The 13,870-nt window shown below is 41.5% G+C and overlaps 1 protein-coding gene across 1 annotated transcript in view; it reads right to left on the bottom strand.

Annotated features, from left to right (window-relative positions):
* Window positions 1-13,870, bottom strand: part of Spag17 (sperm associated antigen 17) — a 237,311-nt gene that overhangs the window by 113,820 nt on the left and 109,621 nt on the right. The window contains exons 16-18 of the mRNA XM_050157515.1: window positions 10,933-10,994; window positions 10,218-10,331; window positions 6,836-6,990 (exon numbers count right to left, since the gene is read on the bottom strand). Coding sequence (XP_050013472.1) covers window positions 6,836-6,990; window positions 10,218-10,331; window positions 10,933-10,994 — 331 coding nt within the window. The remainder of the gene's footprint in view (window positions 1-6,835; window positions 6,991-10,217; window positions 10,332-10,932; window positions 10,995-13,870) is intronic.

Raw genomic sequence — 13,870 nt, 5'->3', positions numbered from 1 at the left:
CATATTCTTTCAATCTGTTAGCAAATTAAAATGGTTATAAATTATCCTAAAGAAGATTAAGTTTATGATATAAGATACGTTTCCTTTCCTTCTTCCCTGTCATTATTCTGGCTTCACTCACTATCATGTCTTCTTAGGATTGCTACAATACCCTCTAATTAGTCTTTCTGTTTCTAGCCTCATTCATCTAAATTTTATTCTTAATCATCAAATTGACTGAACCTTTTAACTTGTAAGTTAATTTCATTCTTATATTTAGTACCATTCAATGAATATTTCAGATTAAGAAGTGAAGTTTTTGAGTGCTGAGAGACAGCTCATTTAGTAAAGAGCATGCTAAGCCAGTGTGAGGACCAGAGTTTGAGTTTGATCCCTAGAACTCCTACAAACAAGTCAGGTGTGGAGACAGAGACTCTTGTAATCCCAGCAGAGAGGTGTACCTGTCATCCCAGAGAGGCAGAGGGAGGTAGGTGATCATTGGGTGTCCCAACAACCAGCGAATGCAATCATGGAGACACAGGCCAGTGAAAGACCCAGTCTCAACAAACTAACCAACCAAACAACCAATGAACTAACAAACACTGGGTGTGTGGTACCTGAGGCATGGTGCCTAATGAATGATACCCCTGGTTGCCCTCTGTCCTCCACATGCACAGGCATACAAATGCCTGTATCCTGATTAACACCCTCCCCCATTCATTTAGATGAACATGCATGCACACACACAATTAAGAAAAACCAGAACTCCTACTAGTGTTTGGCAACAAGTAATATAGGCTCAACAAAGCCAGATTAGTATTCAGATGAGATAAGCAAACAATGCTTCAGGGACTTTATGCCCATAGATATTTGGTGAATTAATTACTCCCAAATGTATTCTAGTTACATTTTACAAAGTAAAGGTGCCAGCATTGGATACCAATATAAGGGTCATGGTAATTTAGGTTATAGTTTAAATTATCAATGAAAAGAGCTGGGCTTCTTGTAATTAAAAGCTATCACTTTCCAAGTGGAAAGGACATTTTTTAGACAAGCTCAAAACAGGAGGTTGTGGTGGTTTGAATAAGAATGGTCCCCACAGGCTCATATATTTGAATGCTTAGTCATCAGGAGTGGAATTGTTTGAGAAAGATGAGGAGGTATGGCCTTGTTGGAGGAAGTATGTTACTGGGGATGGGGAGCAGTGAGGTTTCTAAAGTCCATGTCAGGCCCAGTCTCTCTCTCTCTGTTGTCTGTGCGTCAGGATGTAAAGTTCTCAGCTCCAGAGTCAGGCCTGTCTGCCTCCTGCCATGACTAAGCCTCTAAGATTATACACAAGCCTCCTATTAAGTGCTTCATAAGTTGCCTTGTCATGGTGTCTCATAGAATTCTAATGAGGAAGCTTGTTAGAAGTGAAACTACTGCATCTATTTTTAGCATTTTAATGAAATGGCATTAGTACTTAATAGCTTCAGATGTCATACACAATAATTAATGCATGATTTAAATGAGCATGTATAATTTCTAAAAGAATATAAATCAAACTACATCTTTTAGAAAGCACATCCTAAGAAGCAATTAAGAAAATTCCATCTATCAAAGAAAGGGATCAATACTAAGACAGAAATATATTTGCAGAATTAAGCAGTTAGAATATAATCACATTATCAATGAAAATAAAAGTTTACAGGGTAAGTGTTACAACTCTGAGGGAAAGGTATCCTGGCAGTCGGGAGCCAAGAAAGCCCCCTAATCACATTGCATGACAAAGCTAACACAAGAGATGTATTGGGAAGGACACAAGAGGGTGGCTATCTCTGCTCCAGAGAGAAGCAGCAAAGAACTGAGCAGGAGGCAGGCTTTATGTAGGATTTCTTGTGGGTGGCAGGAGCACTTTTTCCAGGGTGGCCTGGGATTGGTGGAACTTTGTGGTTCAATCTTGTGATTTTTTTTTTCCTGTAGGTTGGAGCTTGGCTGCCTGCATCTGGAGGGACTGGAAATGGTATAGTGGAGGTAGGGTGATGGTGCGGGAGAATTGTCTGTATTCTGTCAATCATGTTTTAAATAAAGGCTGATTGGCCAGACAGGAAGTATAGGTGGGTCAACCAGACAGGAAGTAGAGGTGGGGCAATGAGAATAGGAGTATTCTGCAAAGGAAGCTCGCTCCCCAGTCCTGCACAGATCATGGAAGAAGCAAGATGTGACCTACCCCGCTGAGAAAGGTACCAAGCCATGTGGCTAACATAGATAAGAATAATGGGTTAATATAAGCTACAAGAGCTAATAAGAAGCCTGAGATAATGGGCCAATCAGTTTATAACCTAATATAGACTTTCTGTGTGATTTTCTCTGGGACTAAATGGCTGGGGGACTAGGTGGAACAGAAACCCCAACAAACAGGCCCTCATGTTACAGGGTGGGGGCAGAGATGGACTTTTGAGCCCATCAAAGGGCTTACAAACAGATTGGATTCTTTGTAATATCCCTAACATTATTGCTAATTCATACTAAAATCCCGTAAGAGTCAGGTGAGCTAAAAATCCAGGCTATTATTTGAAAGGATGCAACCATAGAACAAAATGGCAGAGAAGGATGTGAGCGTGGCATATGGGCACAAGTTAGAGGCTCTCATTTCTGGTGACTTCTGCGGATAGCTGCCCTGTGCCTGAGGTGTTGACCCAAAAGAGTTCTTGCTATGGAAAAGTGCCCTTCATTAGCTTAACCTAATTTTGCATTGATGTAGCTGTGTATGATATGGACATTTTATCCATATTGTTAAAAGTTACAGTCAGCTAAGAATGATACATCTGAGAACACAGATTTAAAAATGAGGTTCTATATGCATCCTCTGCTTGTAAAAAAAAGAAAGAACACACAAATTCATTATTTTAAAGGCAGATATTATTATATGCCCATAAAAATGAATATTTACTGTGAACATGAAATTGAAAGAAATGAAAATGAATAAAATTTATGTAGTGGCAATGCTGAAGCACATGTGGGCAGCCCATACATGGTGGTTCTGTTGAATTTGTCCATATTGGGTTTCATGGTCTAAGTTGATGAGGATAACTAACCAGGTCTCTTCTTCAAGAAGACACCAGATGTCATCACCGATGGTTGTGAGCCACCATGTGGTTGCTGGGAATTGAATTCAGGATCTTTGGAAGAACAGGCAGTGTTCTTAACCACTGAGTCATCTATACAGCCTCTTACCATGAGCAAACTTTGCTTAAATTGATGGTTATATATTAGTTACAAAGAAAATGTAAATTACCCAAATTTAATGGAGAATTAAAAAGCCTAAAAAGAGGGTTTGCTTAAAAAAACTGAAAACATAGGTAATTCTTGTGTTCATCTTATATGAACTTTAGGATTGTTCATGCATTTTATATAAATGACATATTTTATATACAAAATGACATCATGTTTTTATATTTATTCATTTAAGCTTCCTTCCTTCCTTCCTTCCTTCCTTCCTTCCTTCCTTCCTTCCTTTCTTTAAGATTTCTGTCTCTTCCCTGTCACTGCCTCCCATTTTTCTCCCTCTCCCCCAATCAAGTCCCCCTCCCTCCTCAGCCCAAAGAGCAATCAGGGTTCCCTGCCCTATGGGAAGTCCAAGGACCACCCACCTCCATCCAGGTCTAGTAAGGTGAGCATCCAAACTGCCTAGGCTCCCACAAAGCCAGTACGTGCAGTAGGATCAAAAACCTATTGCCATTGTTCTTGAGTTCTCAGTAGTCCTCATTGTCCGCTATGTTCAGTGAGTCCGGTTTTATCCCAGGCTTTTTCAGACCCAGTGTTTAATTTTCTTGTGTGTAAGTATATGTATACATACCACAAGCATGCAGGATCCCACAAAGGCTGGAAGAGGGCACTGGATCTCCTGGAACTGGCGTTATGACTAGTTGTCAGCTATCATGTGGGTGAACTGACTCTGCCCACTGCCGCCACCCACAAGTGCTAGGTTCTTCACCACTGTGCTCTCTCTCAAGCCCCAACATTAGAATTTCTATAGGACTAAAATAAATCTGTAAATCACTTAGGGTAGTATGGACATTTTGACAACTAATTCTTCCAACCCAGGACCACACAATGTCTTTCCACTCATGTGGATTTTATGGTTTTGCTGTATAGATATTTCACTTCTTATTTATATTTAATTTACTCTTATTGATGTTATTTAAAATAGATTCTTTCTTATATTCTTTCCTAGGTGCTCTTTGCCAATGGATCAAAACACAACTAACTTCTATGTAGTTTGTACCCTAAAATGTCTCTAAATTCATTAGTAGCTCTAAGAGCAGGTGTGTGTATGTGTGTGTGTGTGTGTGTGTGTGTGTGTGGTATGTGTGTATATATGTGTGCACTGTGTACATGCTTATGTATTTGCATTTAAGGTTTTCTATTTATAAGATTATGTCATTTGTAAACAGAATAAATTACTTTTTCCTGTCTAGCTTGGGTGTCTTTGGTTTCTCTCCTTTGCCTGTTTGCTCTGGTTAGCACTTCCAGCATTAAGATGAAATAGAGTTGAAGTTGTTCATCTCTTCAGTTTTTCACTTAATGACTATAGTGTCTAATAAAGGAATTCACATCTCTTATGTCTTCTATTCCATTTTCGTGGAGTATATGCTTCTGTCCCTTCACACTAAGTCTCTGTGTGTCCTCAAGAGTAAAGTGGGATGTTTATAGCAACAAACGGCGATCTTTTATCACCTACCCATCCATCCATGCCTCTCAATGGATAATCTGATCCCTTTATATTTAGTATTGACATGCAAAGATTAACTATTGTTATTTTATGCATTTTTCTCAGCAGTTCTTCATTTCTGTTGCCATGAATTTTTGAACTGTTCTGCTTTCATAACTGCTTACCTTTTTTGGGGTGTGTTTTTAGATAGATTTTGCTTCCTGGTTAATACAAAGTTCACTCACACTCAGAACATCCTTCATGTGCAACAATGTATTTCAAGCTGACAAAAGCTTTACTATGATCACATATTAAAAATTTCTTCTCCATTATCCACATCTATAGTATTGATGTCACTACATATTTCTATATAATTTGACTATTAATTATTTTTGTAAGTATAGTTATTATTAATGCATTTGTCTTTTAACTTTTTGAGACAAGGTCTTGATAGATAGACCAGGCTTCCCAGGAACTCAAGACAATCCTCCTGACTCAACCTCTCCAGAGTTGGGATTATATGCATAATGCCACCATGCCCGACTTTTCAAGTCTTATTTAAAAATAATAAAAATGAAATAGAAAATCTTCAGGGTCTAGTGACTATGACAGACTTTGGGTTAGTACTTAAACATCTCTTTGGCTGTAGCTGTCTTTATCTTCAAGTTGCACCAACCATCAAAGAAAAATACATCTCAACCTTCCACAAACTTTTTCAAAAAATAAAAAGTGGAAATAAACTTGGAAAATATCCCTCAGCACCCTTATTAAGAATTCTATAACCTATATATCAAAACTAAATAATAAAACTTAAAGGGAAAGGAGTCAAGTCTCACTCACTTCAAAGCTATAACCACCTAGGCAGGACATTAGCAAAGCAAAGAGACACAGTGTCCACAGTCCTATGTAGATACGGGTACCTCTACCACAGAATAGCTGCTGGTACGACTCAGCTGTATCACCAAATAAAGGAAAAATATGGATATCTGCATTGTAATAGGGAATATTTTTATCCTGATAAGGGATATTTATAAAATTGTTATGCACTGAATCCTTAAAATATTTTCTTTATCACATGTAGCATTATGAGAATGTTCTCTCTGAGTTGCTCTGGAGGGAATGCTCTCAGAGTTGCACTGGAGGGAATACTTTCAGAGTTGCACTGGAGGGAATGTTTTCAGGGTTACACTGGAGGGAATGCTCTCAGAGTTGCACTGGAGGGAATGCTCTCAGAGTTGTACTGGAGGGAATGTTCTCAGAGTTGCACTGGAGGGAATGCTCTCAGAGTTACACTGGAGGGAATTCTCTCAGAGTTACACTGGAGGAATGCTCTCAGAATGGCAGTGGATGTGTAGTAAGCAAGTGATTCCAGGAAAGAAAGAAATGAAATATAAATGTTGGCAATGGAAAACAAGGAACAATACAGATTAGTATTTTAAATACACCTACCTCACACCTGAATTATATCATCTTATAACCTTCAAATGCAAGTGTTTATGCATTCTGTTCCCCCATTTGTTCCTCAGGTCCATTTCTGTTGTCTTTGTCTTTCTTAGAATGTTGTCATTGTTATACATATAGTAAGTGCTAAGCACACACTAAATACTACAGATAACAAGAGATAACAAGGTGCTCTGACTATTACTAAGGAAAGCCAGAGTCTATGGGAACAAACAAATGAAAAGCCAGAATAAAGCACACAAACAGAAAGCTACTGAGAATTGAAAAGAACCAGTGGCTCTTAGGTCTTCATTTTCTGGGAATTTGAAGACTTATTTGGCTAGTTCTTCGTTGTCCTAGGATTGAAACTTTTCCAGACCCAGTAGAGTTAAGAAAAAAATCAAATTGTTTTGTAGTTGCTATTTTAATTTCTCAGAGTCAGTCTTGCTACAGACGAAATAAATAGAAAACACTTTAATAACATTTCTATTAGATTCCCTGAGGGCAAGTGAGATGCCGAGATGCCCACTCACTCTTGACGGTACAGTATCAATACATAGTACAGTGCATAACACACAGTACATGTTAATCTAAATATATATATATATGTATATATATATTCAATGTAACTTCTTATATATAGTTGAATCACAAAGGTCAGAGTAAGGAACCAAAACCTAAGAGGCTACCTCAGCCACTGTTTAATTAAATTATCTAAGTCACCTGAATCCAACATTAGAGTGAAGAGCAATATTCCAATATTCACAATGCAGACGTTGTATATTCATTGGGTTATGAAAAACCAGAAGCAAAGAATTGTCCTGCGTGTGGTAATAGGAGTCAACACATCGATACTGCTGATGGGCTTCCTGAAGGACCTGAAGATGAAATAATTGTATTTTTCAGTTGTTTTATCCCCAGGAGAAGAGTTTTCTGCTATAGCTACATGTCTGTCCCTCCTTCCTCCTTCTTGTTTCTACACCATTGGCCAACTTTGAGTTTCCAGTGGATTCCTTCCTAACTACTAGAAAATAAGATCATAAAATATAGTACATTTGTGAGCCGTTCAATAACTCTATAGAAAAACAAACAGTAGGTTCTCAGGTGCTCTCCACGAGTGTTGGTAGATGGTAATCAGTCAGTTCTCTGTCCTCACAGCGCTTTTTGATTTTTTTGATTTTTTTTTTTTTGAGAAATGGTTTCTCTGTGTAGCCCTGGTTTTCCTGGAACTCACTCTTTAGACCAGGCTGGCCTTGAACTTAGAGATCCTCTTGTCTCAGACTCTTGAGTGCACAGACTGAAGGCATGTGCCACCACTACCCGGCTAATCAGTCAGTTTTGTATCTAATAGTTGCTTTTTTTTGCCTCCATATAGATCAATTCATTTTAGCATAATTAAATATTACAAATAAAGTGTACCTCATATGCTAGGCTGTGCTTGACCTGCTCCAAGTTCACAACCTGACAGTCTAACCCCTAGTGTGATAATATTTGGAGGTCTTTGGGAATGTTTTAAGGGTGGGGTTCCCATGATAGGATTTGTGTCCTATCATCTAAACATTGGAGCTTGCTTTCTCTCTGCTCCCTCTCTGCCATGGATGACTCAGCAGGGCAGCATTATGTGGAAGCCGGGAAGAAAGCCCTCATCAAGAACCAACCGCACTAGCGCCTGGAGTTTGGTCTCCTACTTCTTAAGCTCTGAGATGATACCCTTGTATTATTTCAGCTACCCAGCTTGAAGTATTTTGTTTCGGCAGACTAAGACAATAGCTAACATTTTTTCCTGTTTCTAAATATCAGGTCTCATATGCCAGAATTATAAGGGATTTTCCAAGAACAGGTTTGTAGGTTCTAGTGCCAGAGCTCAAGACAGCTATCTCCCAGCTCCAATGTCTCTCTTCCTCACAGTGTGCCCTCTGTGTATAACTACGTAGTAGTGAAACAGGTAGTTGGTCTTTCTCATAAGTGCCATTGCTATTTGCCCCCCCCCCACTTCCACCTTGCTTTAAAATATAACACCCCCAGCCTGCTCTGCAGTGGCAGCCACCAGCAGAGGGCACCAAGGTGTAGCTGCTTCGTGTCCAGCTTCCTTCTCAATGTCAGTCAACCGCAGGAAATTAGCCACAGGAAAAGGAAGTAGACAGCAGGGTTGCTTCAGGTTTGCCTTTATTTCTCTACTGGTAATAGATGCAAAAATAACGTTTCTCCCCCAGTCTAGTGCCCTGTATGCAGGTCTTGCCCTGTTAACGTTGACTTCTGTTTTCTGAGACACTAACAATTTCTCACCTACTGTCCTTCAAAGGCAAATTCCTCTGAGATGATAAACCCAAGAGACAAATGTTTGCTTACAGTGAGCATCCTTGCTCTGACCATTGGGCAGGATCACCAGAGCAGTGATTGACTTTCAGAATTTGGAAAGTGTGACCATGACCTTTCCTTCTCTGTGAACTGGTGTCTGCTGTTTACATGTTAATATTGTTGTTGTTCAGGAGAGTGAGCTCGGGGACGCTGCTCTAACTCAGTGTGGTGTTTGCCTAACAGAAGCAAGGGTCTGGGCGTACCACAACTAACAACGACCACTGCAGCAAAAACAATTGGCAAAAGATGAGAAGAAGTGCCAGGCACTGTTCCAGGAACACACAAATGAGCTGGATGGACCAAATTCTCTTCTGCAATTGGATTAAGGTTGCTATAGGTCACTCTGAGTTCTGTTTAAGTGGATGAAATATTTGAATTACAGGGAATGGATGGGAGTGAGAACCAAAGCAGTCTGATACTTTAAAGGATGTTTCAATAGGAGGTAAGGATGGTGGTCAGTTAAAACTGATGTAGTTAGACCTTACAGGTGCCCTTGTGCCCTTGCAGAAGGTAAGCCACCTTCTACCAGGCTGCTGTCTGTCCCCTACTGCAGCAGAAAAGAGGGTGGCAGTCCACAGAATGTGAGCCAAGGGGTTCAAGAACACGGGACCCTAGCCACTAGGCAAGGAGAAGTACGTTCAAGAGAAACCAGAAATTATGTAAATGTCTAAATCACAAAGACAAGTCACAAATGTGGTCCATGTATATAATTCTAAATTTTATAGTTGCTCCATTTTAAAAGCTGAGGCAGGTAAAGGCAATGGCAATGGTATATTTTGTTTCACTCAATATATGAAAATGTTATCATTTCAACATGTAGTAGATATAAATATTTTGAACGAGATATATCATTATTTCATGCCAAGCCTTTGAAACCCGGTGTGTTTGGCCCAGATAGCTCCATGCAGAGTACCACGTGACTGTCTTTGTTTCTGTTGAAGTACTCTTTTCTGGGGAGAACCATTTTTCTTTACCATTGAGAGGGTTGGTAAATTGCTATTCTTTTCATAACATGGCTCAGTAGATTCTCCTGGCTTTAAAAATATGTGGGATGTAAATCTGATCAAAATGAGATTCAAATTAGAGAGACAAATCATACAGAGTACAGGCTTCATAAAATCTAAAAGCAGCATGTGTTCATTTCTGGGTGTCTCACTATTCTCCACAGCAGTTAAAAGCGTGTTTTGGGATGGGGGTAAATTTTCTTGGCTTTTTTTCTTCCTGTTTCTCAACTGGCGACAGACTTTTGGTCAAGGTGCCTCAGTTTCTATGATTTAACAGTTTCTATGTCATAGGCTTATTCTGAGACTATACTCACACACAACCGCTGGGGCCTCACTGTACAGCACTTAGTGCAGTAACTGCCAGTCAGCACAGCTACCACTGACCCGCTCAGCCAAACAAAAAACACCGCAAAACATAACCAAGTCTAAAAAGAATGGAAAGCGACCATGGGGAAGATGGTGTCGCTTCCTGGTAAAGCCCAGCTTTTCTCTAGAAACACTCAAAGCAGTCTTAATGGAAACAGTTCTTCTTTGAAAGGATCTCAGCCCTTTGGGGGATTTCCTGGGTTGCACGGCTCAGTGTGGGAACAAACTCACTTTATAGCTGAAGTCAATGGGAATCCGGATTTGAGCTCTCTCTGGGAGAGTGACCCAGAAGTGAACTGTTCACAGTTATAGCCCAGCTCTCCAGACCTATCTGCTCGCGCGTGCGCGTCTCCTGGAGAATCACAACCCATAAATACCTGAAGCAAGACTTTCGGCTGAAAATGCTCAGTAAAGCTCCAGTCCGTTAAACTGCGCTGCTGCGTTTTCTTTATGTCCTCTAGATTAGCTTCCACCGCCATCTTCTTGGGTTTCTTAAAAAAAAAAAAAAAAAAAAAGTCCACTGGAACACGATTTCAGCTCTATTTGTGCGCGTCCAAATGGAGCCCTGTTAGACTCTGCGGACTCACCCCCCCCCGTGCCCCCCATTTAATTGTGGGAATCTGCATATGTATAGATCCATATGGCAACATTTTAGGAGGGCCGCTGCCAGAAAGAAGTACGCCTTTGACTCTTTTTTTTTTTTCAAATGTGCAACATAACCTAAATATTTTTATTGTTAGGTTATACTCTTGGGAGTCCTGTTAGCAATTACAGGCAGGCTTTCTGAACTCACTTCAAGACAGCGTTAGTTCTACGTGGGCTGTATGGTCAGCAGGTGTTTGTGAGGAAGCCAAGCCGCACTGTCTAGAGAGGGCCAGGGAGTGGGGAAGTTCTGCTTAAGTCAGTGAGGCCAGGAAAGTTAACCCTTTCACTCCAGGTGGAGGAGGTATGGGACATCTGAACAAGCCCTCTCCCCCACACCAGCAGCATTTGCCTTTTAAGCCTCTCTCTCTCTCTCTCCTCAGTTTGGTCAGGGGGTCTTCTCAGATCATCTTGCCTGTCATCTACACCCTCAGGAAGATAATTCCTTACCTTTTCAAGAGAGCCATCCTTTGTGGCTGCTTCATCTTTGATCTCATTGTCCATGGGCTGCTCTGTAAATCAAAGACACCAACATCCAGTTGTGTTCGGGCTTTGTTCTTGCCTTTGGGCAGTGCTGGGTCTTTTTGTTGCCAGTATGATCTATGTCTCTGTGCTGAAAAGGTGATTCCTGAGAGGCATGTTTTGTGCCTCCAAAGAGGTGTTTGTGTCAAGAACTCTAAGCCAATGCCTACCTAGAATTTATCCTAAACTCTTTGAAAAGAACCGGACGTCTTATCTGCTGCGCACTAAATCACACAGGCTATTCTTTTAGGCTGTCTATTGCTCGCTTCTGGCAGTGCACCCTTGCCTTCACAAATTGTAAGTATTTACTGGCTAAACTAAATCATCGGCTCACTGCTCTCATTTCCCTGACTCTGGTGGCCATCACGAAGCCTTTGCAGGTTTTGTTGTGAGCCTTGCCTGGCGGCTGGCAGACCAGGGCAAGGGCAGGGGTGTGTGGATGGAAAACCTAGATAGGAATTTACCTGTTAGGGAGTGTCAGCATCCTACCACTCTGTTGAGATTTTCTGTCCATTCGTCATGAACTTATTACTTAATGCGCATGTGCACACTGACGGGCGGAACTTAACAGACCTTAGTTAAATGGGTAAATGAGTGGGCACTTGGACTCCAGTGTCCCATGCCATGGCCCAACATGAGTGAGGCACGTTAGCCTTCCCATGGATGAGAGTAGACTCATGCGGTGAAAAGGGCTGTGATGTCATTCTTGGCCCAGGGCACAGTGGCCATCTGAGCGGATGAGAAAGGGGTGGAACTTTACCACTGACTTTCACATCACGAAGTGGGCCAGAGTAAGTGACACACAACAGAGAATGCTGGTGATGTCCCTCCTGTAATTTCCCTCACATCCCATGAAGAAATGGCGTATGCTGAAGAAGGGTACGTGTTGCAAGAACAAACTCTGGTATTGCTGCATGGCTGAGCCTGGCTGAGTTCTTACCGTCTTGAGACTAGCTGCAAATCCAAATGCCACAAAGCTGCGTATCAACTGCTGCAGCCCCAGTCTTCCGACACTTTGCCCACCCGCTCCTTGCTCTTCCCACTTCAGATGCACTGGCCCGCTAGCTGTGTGCGGGCAATCCTATACTTGCTTTCCTGCCGTCCGCCATAGTTTACTCTAAGCTATTGCCTATTCCACTCTCTGGTTACCTTCCTGAGAGTCTCTGCCTCATACTGAGCTGCATCTGAAGTCATAGCATTGACTGGCGAGGGTTCCTATTTGGTTTTGGTCTGCCCTTCTGCTTTGACTCTTAGTTGCTGAAGAACAAGAACATGCCCTCTTTGCATATGTATAGATCCATATGGCATCTATGATGCCCCCGGAATCTGGGGAGGATTCAGTAATGTGTTTTTTCTTTTGATCAAATGGGGTGAATCAACCACATATTGAACTATATTGAACGGATGGCAGCATCATAACGACAATAGAAATATGGAAGGAAAACTATATGAAAGGCTAAGTTGAGTGTGCGCATAGATTTTCCTTTCCATCCTGTTGCAAAGAGGATGTGCTAATGTTCTTCTCTCTCGGGCATAGTTACTAACATCTTTGACCCTGGGTTGCTACAGGTGACAGAATTACTGCTTTTGATTTGGATCGAGATGCTAAAGCCAATTCAGTTCTGCGTTTGTATAAACATATCCATTGAAGACAAAACCCAGGCCAATTCTAATTCTAAATAGACCATGACGTCCCCTGTGTCACTGAAGCAACTGATATGAAATCTGTAGAATAAAAGTTCTTCTATCCTGTGGCCTGTCAGATTTCCGGGAGATTTGATATTCCCTTCTGTGTCTAAAGATTTAGGAACAAAACCAGCTCTTTAGAAAGTCTGTCCAAAGCTTGTGTACCAATGATTTTGTCAAAGGAGAGAGCTCTCTAATACTAAGCTGAACTCTTTATTTAAGAGCAGAATAAAAGCCATGTTTCCCCTCTCTGATTCCTTATTTCAACCACATAATCCTTTGACAGTGTGATTCAGTAGTTTTTGACACATCTGGAAATGGATGCTTTCCCTTCCCTTTGAAAAACAGCTTTCCTAATCTGTTTTACTTTAGAGATAACAAGATCCCTCTGCAAAGCAGTTACTTTATTAAAAAAACACCCGACAAGCATAAAGGGCACATCCAAACCTACAGCCTCACGGTTATCAACTCTCAGGTTTTTCATAAATATCCAATGGGCCCTGTCAAGTTCAAAACAGTCTCAGATGGAAACCCAGGGTTTCGTTAGGAAAAGCACAAATATCCAGTCCTTCATGTCCAGAAACAGGGACATCAATGCGTGGGATGCCAAAACGGTTGTGCGGGGGAAACACAGGGATGATTTCTGCTTTGTGTAAATGGAATTAAAGTGGCTGCTTTTGAAGTATGAACTAGAGTTGGGGGGAAGGTGGAAGGCTCAGACAACTTCCTTTCCTCTCACGGGAACAGTCACGGAGGTACAAGGCCAGCTGCCTGGTCTGCTTAGGCTCCTGAGTGAAGGCCTGCAGTCATTGCGGAGGAACGCTTAGGGCTGAGGACCTGCCTTCAAAACTGCTGGGGCCCCAGAACAAGCTATCTACAACAGCATTTCAGCCTGAGGATTGGGAGCCTGAGAGCCGTCCACTTCGTAGCAGCATTGGAGTGATTTGACCACCAGGTGGCAAGCGTTGCCTGAGGAAAGAACCCGCTGCCATCAGAAAGACAAAACAGCGAAAGGGATAGCTCTGTCTTCCATCTCTCCCAGCTGACTCTGGTTCCATGTTAACACAAAGTGATCTCTATCCTATGTGTACATCCAGGGTATATGATGTCCTAACAGCCAAAGTCAACTTATTCTGGTCCCCTCTCCCTCCTTCCCTCCCTTCCTCTCACTTCTCACTTC

The sequence above is a fragment of the Alexandromys fortis genome, unplaced genomic scaffold, assembly GCF_014885135.2.
Source record: "Alexandromys fortis isolate MF-2015 unplaced genomic scaffold, M_Fortis_MF-2015_v1.1 scaffold_78, whole genome shotgun sequence".
Lineage (NCBI taxonomy): Eukaryota > Metazoa > Chordata > Mammalia > Rodentia > Cricetidae > Alexandromys > Alexandromys fortis.
This window is presented reverse-complemented; position numbering and strand designations above follow the sequence as displayed.